Here is a 13,126-nt window from a genome sequence, read left to right as displayed (position 1 = left end):
TAATAATAATAATTACTTCATCTATAACAGCAACATCAACTAACGAAAAAAATTCCACGTTTTGGAGAGAAGACAATAAACAAATGGAGCTCCAGTGGCTTAAACATAAATGACCTTAATTAGCCGCAAGAGAGAGCTTTCGTGTACAGAACAAAACATATAAGGGCTTTGATGTTCTGCTGGAGGGAACAATCTGTAGTACATTTCGGAGGAGGTTACCATGGTGAAGACGTTGTTACAGGGCGCATGATGTTCATCGCTGATCTTTCAGCCGGAAATGAATTTGCCAATACATATTGCAATAGTTTTCTCCAAAAAGTGAATTTGCCAATGGTTATTGCAATAGTTTTCTCAAAAAAGTGAATTTGCCAATGGTAATTGCAATGGTTTTCTCAAAAAAGTGATTTTGCCAATGGTAATTGCAATGGTTTTCTCAAAAAAGTGAATTTGCCAATAGTTATTGCAATAGTCTAATCAAAAAAGTGATTTTGCCAATGGTTATTGCAATAGTTTTCTCAAAAAAGGGAATTTGTCAATGGTTATTGCAATGGTTTTCTCAAAAAAGTGATTTTGCCAAAGGCAATTGCAATGGTTTTCTCAAAAAAGTGAATTTGCCAATGGTTATTGCAATAGTCTAATCAAAAAAGTGATTTTGCCAATGGTTATTGCAATAGTTTTCTCAAAAAAGTGAATTTGCCAATGGTTATTGCAATAGTTTTCTCAAAAAAGTGAATTTGCCAATGGTTATTGCAATAGTCTAATCAAAAAAGTGATTTTGCCAATGGTTATTGCAATAGTTTTCTCAAAAAAGTAAATTTGCCAATGGTTATTGCAATAGTTTTCTCAAAAAAGTGAATTTGCCAATGGTTATTGCAATAGTCTAATCAAAAAAGTGATTTTGCCAATGGTTATTGCAATAGTTTTCTCAAAAAAAGTAAATTTTTGCCAATGGTTATTGCAAATAGTTTTCTCAAGAAAAAAAGGTGATTTGCAATGGTTTAAATTGGTTTTTGCAATAGTCTAATCAAAAAAGTGATTTTGCCAATGGTTAAGGTTTTGCAATGGAGTTTTCTCAAAAAAGTGATTTGCCCAATGTTATTGCAATAGTCCTAATCAAAAAGTGATTTTGCCAATGGTTATTGCAATAGTTTTCTCAAAAAAGTAAATTTGCCAATGGTTATTGCAATAGTTTGATCAAAAAAGTGATTTTGCCAGTGGTTATGCAACAGTTTTCTCAAAAAAGGGAATTTGCCAATGGTTATTGCAATAACCGTTGCAATAACCACTGCATTATCTCTGAGGGTCTTGAAAGGAGAAACAAATCCAATTATGTAACCATACATAACTGGATTTGGTTTTCCATTTCAAGACTCATGCTATTATTATTATTATTATTATTATTATTATTATTATTATTATTATTATTATTAAATCTCTACACAGAGCTTTCGGGAATCTGTTCGATTCCCATCTACAAATCCCGAAAGCTCTCTGTAGAAATATATTTTCAAATATATGTACCCATACATAACTGTGGATTTGTTTCTCTAATAATAATAATAATAATAATAATAATAATAATAATAATAATAATAATAATAATAATAATAATAATAAACTGCAAATCACTGATGATGCCACTTGCACAGTTGTTCATACACTGTAGCATTTACATTTTCTCTGGCGAAACTAGGACACGATTAGTTCCCCAGATATTCTGCAAAATTCAAGTTTTTTTTTTTTTTTTTTTTTTTTTTTGCATTCAATAACCGCAGGAAGCTTTCATTTCCTTTCTATACTCATCGATAACAGTCGGAGTCTGGTTCAAGATACGAATTCATATCCGCATCAGAAGGCAATTAATGGTTCCCAGGAGCACATTAACCTTGCTTTCCAAATTTTGTAAAATCCTGTTCATTAGTTTTCACGCAACCCTGCTCACAGACAGACTAAACGAACAGAAAGCATAGCTTCCTATGCAGACGCATTATTATTATTATTATTATTATTATTATATTATTATTATTATTATTATTATTATTTTATTATTATTATTTAGAAGATTAAACCTATTCATCTGGTACAAGCCCACACGGGCCACTGACTTGAAATTCAATCTTCCAAAGAAATTATGGTGTTCATTGGAAAGAAGTAACTAAAAGGTAATGGAAATACAGAAGGAAGGGATCAGTTATAGAAAAACAGATAAATTAACAGATTATTAAATAAGTAAAAATGTAAGTAAAATATTGAAATAAAAGTAGAATTGTTATTAGGGTAGTTATGCATGCATTGGATTTAATCTCTATAACAAAATGTAATGTGCAAAAAAATTTTGGTGTTAAAAAAAAGGAGTAATAAATTCGCCTTTAACAAGTACCGTCGTCCAGGCCGGGGTCAGCCTTTTTTACAAATGGCCCCTAAAGGTACTAGTAAGCAAAATGACGATATCTTGATCTGGGCTTCGAAAGGGTAGGTAACATCTTTGAGCTAGGAATTTTCTCTCTGTATAACAGTTATAAGTAACATTTATATCATAAAATCACAAGAATTGCCGACTTTCCCAGGTGAGAAGTGGAAAATTCGTTATCAAATCTCTTGTACTTGTAAAGACAGATGTAGAAATTCCGAAAAAATAATAAAATGGAAGGTTATATACGGTAATCTAATACAACGCCGCACTCATTGTCTGTAATTCTGCACTACAAATCAGGCTGAGATAATCAGTGTTCATCTTCGATGTTAGACCAGGACGTACGATTATAAACGTGGCCTTCTTTAAATCCTACAATAAAGATTCAATTTTCACTTTTGTAAAATAAAAAAATAAATAAAAAAAAGGAACGGCGATGTTAAATCAAAACCTTTCAATAATCATCATGGGATTAACCAGTGCGAACAGACCTATCCCATATTTCTTGAAGCAGCAATTGCCCACCGTCATGCAATCGAGGTCGGTCTCTAAAAGCACCATTAGAAAACTTTCAGTCAACTTTTAGTCTACTTTGCTGCGGTAACCACAAATCCTGGCGAACGTCCAAAGGGGCACTAAGCAAACATAACGGGCATGTTAATACCCCCCGAGGTCACCTTCCTCAGTCGTCCGTCAGACATGACTCTACTACGTTCTCTCTCCATGGGGGAAAACTTTCCAACGGGAATGCCCGAATGCCCTCCTCCGCCGCCGCCGCTGCAGCAGCAGCAGCTTTCTTTGGCTGGGTTATAGTCGTGACACTGACGTGATTTCGGGTACGTCACCGACGTGGCAGGCAGGTCGGGAGAGGGCAATGTCAGGTCGAGGTCCTCGCGACGTCTGACTCGAACCCCTCCTTATACTCTTTCTTTGTGACCTCACGCTCGCTCATCACCTCCCGGATTTGGCTACCCCCTCAAAGGAGCCAAATCAACATCTCGGCAAGAGCTACCAGCAACGTCCAGAACAGGAGGAGGAGGAAGAGGAGGAGGAGGAGGAGGAGGAGGAGGAGGAGGAGGAGGAGGCCATCTATTACGGGAAAGAATTTGTTCAATCTGAAACAACGTCACCCCTTAGAAATCTGCTCTCGGTTAAATAAAAAAAAATTGTTCACTATGAAACAATGTCACCCCTTACAAATGTGCACTCAGTTAAATAAAAAAATCTAAATAAATCCAATAATTAACATATCATAAATTTAGGATATCGCTAAACAACAAAAGAAAACCAAAGTGACAAAATTGTTTTTCCAAGGTAAACAAAATCACACTTGCAAGGATCAAAAAGGCAAAGGTGAACAAATGCACCGCATTGCACATAATGACTAAAAAGAGAGAGAGAGAGAGAGAGAGAGAGAGAGAGAGAGAGAGGATAAGTGCCTCTCATCGTGAATCTGAATTGGCCCCAATTGTATGAATGATTCCCTCTTCGGTGCCGACAGAGCAAACACTTCCCAGAACAAAGCTCTCCCTCCCCTTCGCTTGCTCTTTGTCACCACCACCTACTCTTCGGCCAGACTTTTTAAGTGGCCCTTTATCTCTCTCTCTCTCCCTCTCTCTGTCTCTCTCATTTTCTTTTTTGAGCCATTAATTGCGATAGAGAGAGAGAGAGAGAGAGAGAGAGAGAGAGAGAGAGAGAGAGAGAGAGAGACCTCCCCCACCCCCTTCTCTCTCTCTCCTAGCATTCAATATTAGCAGTCATATTATGCCATTTAATTCGGTATCCATGTAGTTGGCTAGTTTTTTTTTTTTTTTTTTTTTTGCTACTTGCGTTAATCGATCATACATTGCATATTTGCCATATTCTCTCTCTCTCTCTCTCTCTCTCTCTCTCTCTCTCTCTCTCCAAACACAAGTGGAACCTCCTCCTCCTCCTCCTCCTCCTCCTCCCCTCTCAAGCGATTTAATCCTCCACTTTAAAGGGTTGAATCTTTTGTAGTTAGCCACTAGCCTGGAAAGCCGACTTGACCATAGGGGTGAGCGGCCGCTCAGTTCAAAGAATAGGTACACCCCTAATGGATGATGACAGACACCCAGAGAAAGTTTCTTGGAAAGTTACACGGGATGAATCTTAATCGGTCATCCAGTTTCTAACCATATCTAATACGAGGCGAAATAACTATATTCTCTTCGCCCCGCCCCCTCCCCGCCGCTGCTCTTTTATTTTCTTATCTGCTACAATTATCGACTGTCGGATAAAAAAACATAAAAAACCTCGGTGACGGTAAACCTTGGTGAAGGTGATAATCTCTACGCCGCGCGTCACCGTAAATACATCTATATTTTTCTGATACAAACATCTATTTTCTTCTGATAAAAACATCTATAATCTTCTGATAAATGCATCTAATATTTTTCCGATAAATACATCTATATCTTTTCCGATAAATACATCTATATTTTTTCTGATAAATACATCTGATTTTTCCTGACAAATACATCTATATTTTTCTGATATATACATCTATATTTTTCTGACAAATATGCCTATATTCTTCTGATAAATACATCTATATCCTGACTAAGACCTAAAAATGATGGCAGTGGTGACGAATGATTGATTTTATGGAATATTAGATTGGAGCTACAATCTGCTGAACCAAATTACGGATAATCTTATTAAAAACACGAATTAATAAAATGGGGGTAATGTATAATAACAGGTACTCATTCATATCTATAAAAAGGTGGTAATGTATGATAACAGGTACTCATTCATATACTTAAAAGGGGACAGAAACTGATGACTAATATGAAAGAGGGGAGTGTAAATTGCATAAATCTATATAAACAAACTACATAAAAGGAAAAAAAATGCTCTGGTACTTGCCTCAAATGATGTGGATCTCGGTCTTCCAACAGTACGTACCTGAAACACAGAAAACCTTAATGAGGACAAATGACTAAAAATAACGAACCTTAATAAGAACAAATGACAAAGACAGAGAACTCTATTGTTAACAAATGACAACAATAGAAAACTCTATTACTAACAAATGACAAAAACAGAAAATTAACTCTATCGTTAACAAATGCCAAAAACAGAAGACTCTAGCGTTGACAAATGACAAAAAGAGAAAATTCTATTGTTAACAAATGACAAAAACAGAAAACGCTATCGTTAACAAATGACAAAAACAGAAAACTATATTGTTAACCCCCCCCCCCCCCCACAAAAAAAAAACAGACAACTTTATTGTTAACAAATGACAAAAACAGAGAACCTTAATGACATCTCTTGATAATAACAGAGAATCTTAAAATGAACAATTGAAAAACCAGGGAACCTTTATGATAACAAATGATAAACTCAAAGAACTTTATCGAATTCAACAGAAAATAGAGACCATTATTAAGGACAACTGACAAAGACCGAAAAACTTAATGAGAACAAATGAGGAAAACAGGGAACATTTATGAAAACAAAGGAAAAAACAAAGCACCTTACGAAAAAAAACTGACACAAACACAAATGACAAAAACAGAGAGAATCTTTATGGAAACAAATGACAAAAAACATAATTTTTATGAAAACAAATGACAAAAAGAGAATCTTTAAGAAAACAAATAACAAAAGAGAGAATCTTTATGGAAACAACTGACGAAAAATCAGAATTTTTATGAAAACAAATTATGAAAACAGAATCTTTATAAGAGCAAATGATAAAAAAACAGAACCTTTATGGGAACTACTGACAAAACTCAGAGAACATTAATGGGAGCATATAACAAAAAAAAAAAAAAGAATGTTTATGAGAACCAAAGGACAAATAGCAGAATCTTTATGAAAGCAAAGGATAAAAAGAGAGAATCTTCAAGAGATCAACTGACAAATCTGTACTGAAAACTGACTTACTGAAAAGACTTGACTAAAAGAACACCAGTACGAACACGATTGACAATAACAAAAAGAAAAAAAAGAGAGATAACTTTAAAAGATATAATTGACGAAAACAGAGAACCTTAATGAAAACAAATGACGAAAAGAGAGAACCTTAATGAGAACAATTCATCCGAAAATATCACCACAGAGCAATTTATCTCCTCGTAGCACGAAGACATGGAGGCTGAACATTTCTTCACGAGTCATGAGGTTTAATCAATATATCTGTTGTTGGAGATGAGCAATCCCGGACCCTCTACAGATTTCAATTTCTCACGAAGAAGAATCTGAGGTCAAGAAAAACAAACATACAAACAGATATGCAAATACGCAATTAGAATCTTAAAAGACAAATGGTTACACTGTTTACAATTCTTTCAGAGAAATTTGTTTAAACGAAAAGAATCAGGAAGTGCAGAAAATGGGATGATTTTTCTCACCTTTTCTTACCTTCACAAACACCATTGGCAAATAAAGATAACCAAACCCTCGTACCAGTTATAACAGCACCAGAAATCATTATAATCGCTTCTATAATACGTATTTCCTCAGTCCCAATTCTTGTAATACTGCATTTCCTTTTTGCACATTGCAAAGTCACTCTGTGTTTTTTTTTCTGTTTCTTTCTCAACATGGTACACTATTCATTTCATCGTTGGGTTTTTGTGGCTTAAATGGAAGCTTATGAAATGCATAAAAAGTCTACGACTTTTCCGAACATTAGAATCTTTAACATAATCTCGTCTTAGTAAAGCAACATGGTAATTACATTCCCGAACACGTTTTTTTCCTCCACTTACTCTATTTAAGATTTCACCCACTCACATCATAAAAGGTGGTTCTATTTTTTCACATCTCTATTACTATTTTTACAACTACTCTTATTTACTGTACATTTCCCCTCACGTACCATCCCCATATCGACCTCCCTTGTCACGACAAACACCCGTAAGTGACAGAGTTACAGATAGGAGTACTTGTTGGGGGTGGGGGGGGGGGAAGAACTTGTGCGCCCGGGGTTGGGGTTAGGTGGGGTGATCCCTTAACCTATCAACTAATATTAAGAGTAAAAGGGGCAGGTAGTGGAGGTGGGGGGATGGGAAATGGGGGGTGGGGGGGGGGAGGGGGCGATGCTGGGACTACAAACAAGGGAAGGGTTCTGATGGAGGGTGAGTAAGCAACATTGATGTTCGAAACTCCTCAACTCTCAACTAGGCCTATGGAGTTGACTCTAGCATGAACAGATCAGGGAGGATAATGACTGCATTAACAGGTCTATGGAAAAAGGAAATCGTCATACAGTGACACTGAAATGTAAAGACAGGAGGATTAAATTAAGGGTTACTAGCTACTATAACTGATAGATGAAATTAAGGATTGCATTAACATGTCTCAGGTGTTACTAGCTGCTATAACTGATAGATGAAGGATTGCATTAGCAGGTCAAAGGTGTTACTAGCTACTATAACTGATAGAGGACATAAACGATTATATTAACAGGTCACAAGTGTTACTAGCTACCATAACTGATAGATGAAATTAGGGATTGCATTGAGAGGTCACAGGTGTTACTATCTAGTAGTAGCTACAGTAAACTGATTATTGAAATTAAGGGTTACATTAACAAGTAGATGAAATTCGGGGTTGAATTAACAGCTTGATGACGTTAAAGGTTACACCACCATGCAAACGGAGTAAAATGTTGCAAATAACAAGCAGAAAAGGATCATGCTTGCATTACCAAGATAGTAAAGTTACAGGTTTCATGAAAAGGTTGATTCAGTTGGAGGTCAAGGTCACATTAACAATATAGAATGTCTTTTCAAAGTAAAAAATTCAAATAAATAAATAAGTAAAATCTATCGAATAAAAAAACATATCGTTTGCATTCCCTTTGAATAAAGGCTTCAAAGCTTTTCAATAAAAAGCAACCAAATAAAAACTAATCATTTTAGAGGCCTAACAAGATGGAATTTATTCGCGTGACACTTGACTAATTTACCGTTATGGAGAGAAAACAACTAACAACGAACTCACAAAATATCTACTGCCTGCAAGAAGGTTTGAAAGTAGTTTTGAAAACCTTAAAAAGTTCAAGCATTAAACCAAAAACTGGTGAAAAGTTTGAAAAATATTTCTTCAACCCTTCTGAAGAAAGCAGCCTTCACAGGACTAATAAAGAAAGAGAAGACAGTGGCATAAGAACGTCAATAATGCAAGAGAAAATTCAAAAAGAGCAAACAAAAGAGAATGAAAAGTCCTCACACAACACACACACACAAGATCTTAGCTTGAGTGGACGTCTTGACCATTCAGCCATCAGCTACCATGAAAATCTAATTAGCATCACAGCCACCATGAAATTTTTCGTGAGAGGCACCAGTCCCCTGGACAGGGATACACACACCACACACACACACACACACTCCATTTGATATTCTTCAACGTGGAACAGTCCCAACACCCATGACATGGTAATTTCAACTCGGCGAGGCCATTAGCCTCGACTGCTTCCAGATTTCGCGGACACGGATATTCCCGGACAAGTTTCCATGAAGCTGAGGGGTCCTCCTGCCTTACCAAGGCTTCAGAGCGTTAAAAGAAAGACATTTTCCCGCCGAGTAAGACAGCATCACGGTTTTTGCATGGTAAAACCAATAACGGGCTCATTTTTTCAAGCCCTAATTTCGGTGTTTAATGGTTCCGTTAGCCACGAAAAGAACGGAATTCTTGTGCCGAGTAAAATGGGAATCAGAGTTTCTGCAGAACATAACGACCCATTTCATCAATTTAGGTCTTAATTTCAGCGTTTCCTTCGACGCCATCAACGCGAAGAGCTAAAAGACAATAACTTTCATAACGGGGCACTGCAATGTCCTTGACCACTTAGTTTCGGGTTTCAGCCCGTATGTGACCAAATATTCTGTTACCTCAGAGGTTCAAGTTTCCATAACCAAGGGGGCTTCGACTTTCAGGGAGATAAAAATTGAATCTTGAAGAGGTACCATAAAATATCGATTCGCTAACGACGGAATTCAGCATTCCTCCAGCCCATGAATGTTGATGTAGTAACACAGACTTTTATCTACTGGGCAATTTCACAGATAAATCAGAATTTTATTCCAGTGCTGTAGAAGACTTTGATGTGGAGTTACACTTATGTTATATCTAAAATCGATAGGAAAATATTATTCAGCAGTACAAACAGGTTCAATTTATTTAACAGTCGTAAAACATTAAAAAAAGTAATAAAAAATTAAAAAGGCCAATTTCAGATGGTAGTGACGCTAACTTTTATGTTTCTTTATAGTTTACCTTATGAATTTCGAGTAAATTTTATAGAGAACACGACAATCTTATAGTATTTCTGAAATTAAGAATAGTAATACATGCATTATTTAAATTTTTAAAAATACACAAAAGCCAACGCAATGTAATGCATCTCTCTCTCTCTCTCTCTCTCTCTCCTCTCTCTCTCTCTCTCTCTCTGTGTGTGTGTGTGTGTGTGTGTGTGTTATGAGGCAAGAATCCTTCCTAATTTCATCTGTCAACACTCTCTGTTTTCTTTACAGACTCGCACATGGATTTTTATCTCTTAATTTCCCTGGAATTTCTGCCCTCTGAGATGACCCCTTGGGAAGACTAATGTCTTCCTTTCCCATAAAAAATAGAATACATGTTCTTGCGGGTATGACGACATGCACGCAAGCATGCAAGCACAACACAGGTTCCAAACCCCCTCCCCTCCCTTGCCCAAACCCGACCAACCCCACTGTCTCCGCCATTTTAGTCCGGTAATGGTCTGTATCTGTTATTCGTCCAGACTGCAAGCATAATCAGCCAGACACAGCGTGCAAGGGGTTACTCGCCTCACTCTCCTTCTCCCTTGCTTTTTTCTAGGTGATACTCAAGAAAATAATGAATAATTCAAAGGGAAAAACATTTTCATTAACACCACTGTTTCAATCACAGTCGAAAGAACGAACGGCGTAAGCTAAAGTCAGCCCTCACGACGACGACTGCAAACACCCTGACTGAGTGTTGTTAGAACTTCGTGAGGTAATCATTCTCTCATTGAGAGGCCTTATTCTCTCTTCGATTATTCCTTGGCCGGACTCTATCCTATCCCACCAAAAACAAGTTCCTTCGGCCGTACACTCCTCTCTCCTGGCCACACAGAATTTAGTCATTACCGTCTCCCACCAACATGACCCCCTCCTCTCCCTCCCTCCCTCACTCACTCCCTTCTCCTCCTCCTGCAACTCCCTCCCTTCCCCCCAACCCCCTCACCCCTTAAAATCTGCGGTTGGGCTCTTCTTATCCGCACCGCCATCAGATTTTCAATTAAGATAAGCGACCCGCCATCGAGTATTACCTTCGTGTGTTCAGCAAACTGCGCGGGGCTCCACAATTTCCTTCCTCGGACCCTCTTACACCATCCCCCCACTTACCGGAATAACTTCATTTATGCGGCCGCGGCGACGTCTTCATACCGGGCACCGTCCTCCGGTTCAGGAACGAAGCGCCGATGACTTCGCTGATGGGCGATATTTCGGGATAAAACTGCCGCAGAGGAAGACAAAGGAGGTCGGCGATGTCCCGCTTCAGGGCTGGCCGGCCGCGGTGCCCCGCTCAATAGAGCCCGGGTACGGGGGACCTACTTGATTATCCAGCACTATTTCACTCCTTATCTCTATCATCCATGCATTATTGGAGGGCCCAAATGACACTACTCACCCGTAAGTATCCGCGCATAATTTCCACACAGGTTAAATTGCATTCGCCCAGCGCACCTCATTATCAGGCCCGGGTGTGGGGAAGGCGAGGGAGAGGGGGGGGGGGGAGAGGGGGTGAAGACAACACCTGTTATTAGCTGGAAAATACTCGACGCACCAAATGATAAACACATTGAAGGTTGATTCCGCCGAATCTCACACAAACTAGAGAGATTTTTTTTTTAATACACAGAATCGCTAGTGTTAAATCATATCAGGTTACGGATTTTCTCTTGTATATAAATATTTTAATGCAAGCCAAGAGGAGTTCACAAGACGGTTGTGTGCATACAAACATATATATATATACGTGTGCGTGTGTGTGTAAGCACGTGCTTGTAGATAGAAAAGTGATGCATTATTTTGTACATATATAAAATTACAACCACAAGTTTATATAAATTATATGAGAATAGAAGGCATTTCCAATTACTGAATTTAATTATTACTCTTCCAATACCTCCTAATTAGTCAGAAGATCTCTTATGCTGTATATCAATTTTTCTTTCAAGTTCCTATAAAAATGTTATCTTAAATATTCGACAATTGTTACTTGTCACAAAACAAGGAAACGAAATGGGCTCATTATTTGCTTGGAAAAATCTGTGAAGGGCGTTGTCTGGAAAAACAGTTCCAAACCATTTCTTTCTTAGAAATGGCGATCTACCCTCCTAAACCAAAAGTTTTCAGGTTAAAAGATGCAAATTCCTGATTATTCATATATTTATTCATTTAACTATTTTATCAATTCTTTTTTTTAAGCCTTGCGACATTTTCACTCTTACATCATCGTTTCTTCCCAAATGCGACTTCTGGCAGAGTACCACTTGCCCTTAATACACACGTTTCTTACATATATTCCGTCCTCTGAAGGAATTTTGGGTAGACCTACAAGATAAACTCAAAATGCCAACTACCACCTCGTGTCTAATAAAAAAACAGAAAGAACAAGAAACCTAATTTAGAAAATGATAAATAAGAAATGGTAATCAATTACCTTTAACAAAACTATGTTAATGCTGCATCATTGTATGTAAAAGCTGGGGCCTACACAAACCCATCTCTTACAGAACTAATATTATTTCATATATAACTAATACAAAAATCAGCTGTTTTAATTTTTTTTTTTATTGCTCGACTGAATAGTCTTCCTGACAAGTGTAACCTGGCCTCTTTTTAAAGACAGGTTCGTCTGTATTTTTTTTATTTTCTTAACCTTAGGCCTCGGTGAGGGTTTTAAGATACTTGGGACAGACTCACAAAAAAAAAAAAAAAAAAACTTTCTGGCCTGACTGAACACAACACAACCTGCCAAAAAAATTATATGCTCACAGGTAGCCTATAATTTAAAATACTTCCAATCCAATGAAAAAAATCTAATAAAGAAGAAAATATACTTTATCCTCATTAATTCTCCCATTCAACACTAATATACGTACAATGCATGACATAAATAAAGCAACGAATTTAATGTTTCACAATAAATCCCTTCCATCAATAAATCCCTTCCATCAATGAATTCCTTTCATCCTTGAATGTCGTCAATGAGTATTATCTCATTTCCTTCATTTTTCTTTCACTTTCCTCGGATACTTTTTCAAGTCATGCAAACAAATCCTACGGATAATTCAATTAAACAGAAACTCTAGAAAATAATGAACAAGTCACAATCCACATCGTTGAACATTTCATGCACTTGAATAATCTTTAAAACAACGTGGAAAATCTAGTATGTAAATCAGAGTCCAATTAGAGAGCAGGCACTTCAGAGTATAATGTTGTGTGTGTGTGTGTGTTTGTGTGTGTACGGTTTGTTTGTGTGAGTAAGAAATGCCAATACATATTTTCCAATGAACAAAAAATGCCAATACATATTTACCTATTATGTTTATTTCGTCTTTATATAGCACCATGTAATGACAAGCATAAACTGCAAACGATTTAAAACAACTATGAGCTATGCGAGCACAATTCTTGTTCTCTATTTACTTAATAA

General features: G+C 37.1%; 1 protein-coding gene across 10 annotated transcripts in view; it reads right to left on the bottom strand.

The window, feature by feature from the left end:
• Window positions 1-13,126, bottom strand: part of LOC135198774 (transcriptional activator cubitus interruptus-like) — a 605,738-nt gene that overhangs the window by 200,165 nt on the left and 392,447 nt on the right. For 9 of the 10 annotated variants that reach the window (XM_064226692.1, XM_064226699.1, XM_064226696.1 and 6 more), the window contains one exon: window positions 5,303-5,341. The exons of the other annotated variant lie outside the window; for it this stretch is intronic. In XM_064226692.1, coding sequence (XP_064082762.1) covers window positions 5,303-5,341 — 39 coding nt within the window. The remainder of the gene's footprint in view (window positions 1-5,302; window positions 5,342-13,126) is intronic. 10 annotated transcript variants of the gene reach the window in all.

Source organism: Macrobrachium nipponense, chromosome 22 (genome assembly GCF_015104395.2).
Source record: "Macrobrachium nipponense isolate FS-2020 chromosome 22, ASM1510439v2, whole genome shotgun sequence".
In the NCBI taxonomy this organism is placed as follows: Eukaryota; Metazoa; Arthropoda; class Malacostraca; order Decapoda; family Palaemonidae; genus Macrobrachium; species Macrobrachium nipponense.
The sequence above is the reverse complement of the archived record's forward strand: the minus strand, read 5'-3'. Positions and strand labels throughout refer to the sequence as shown.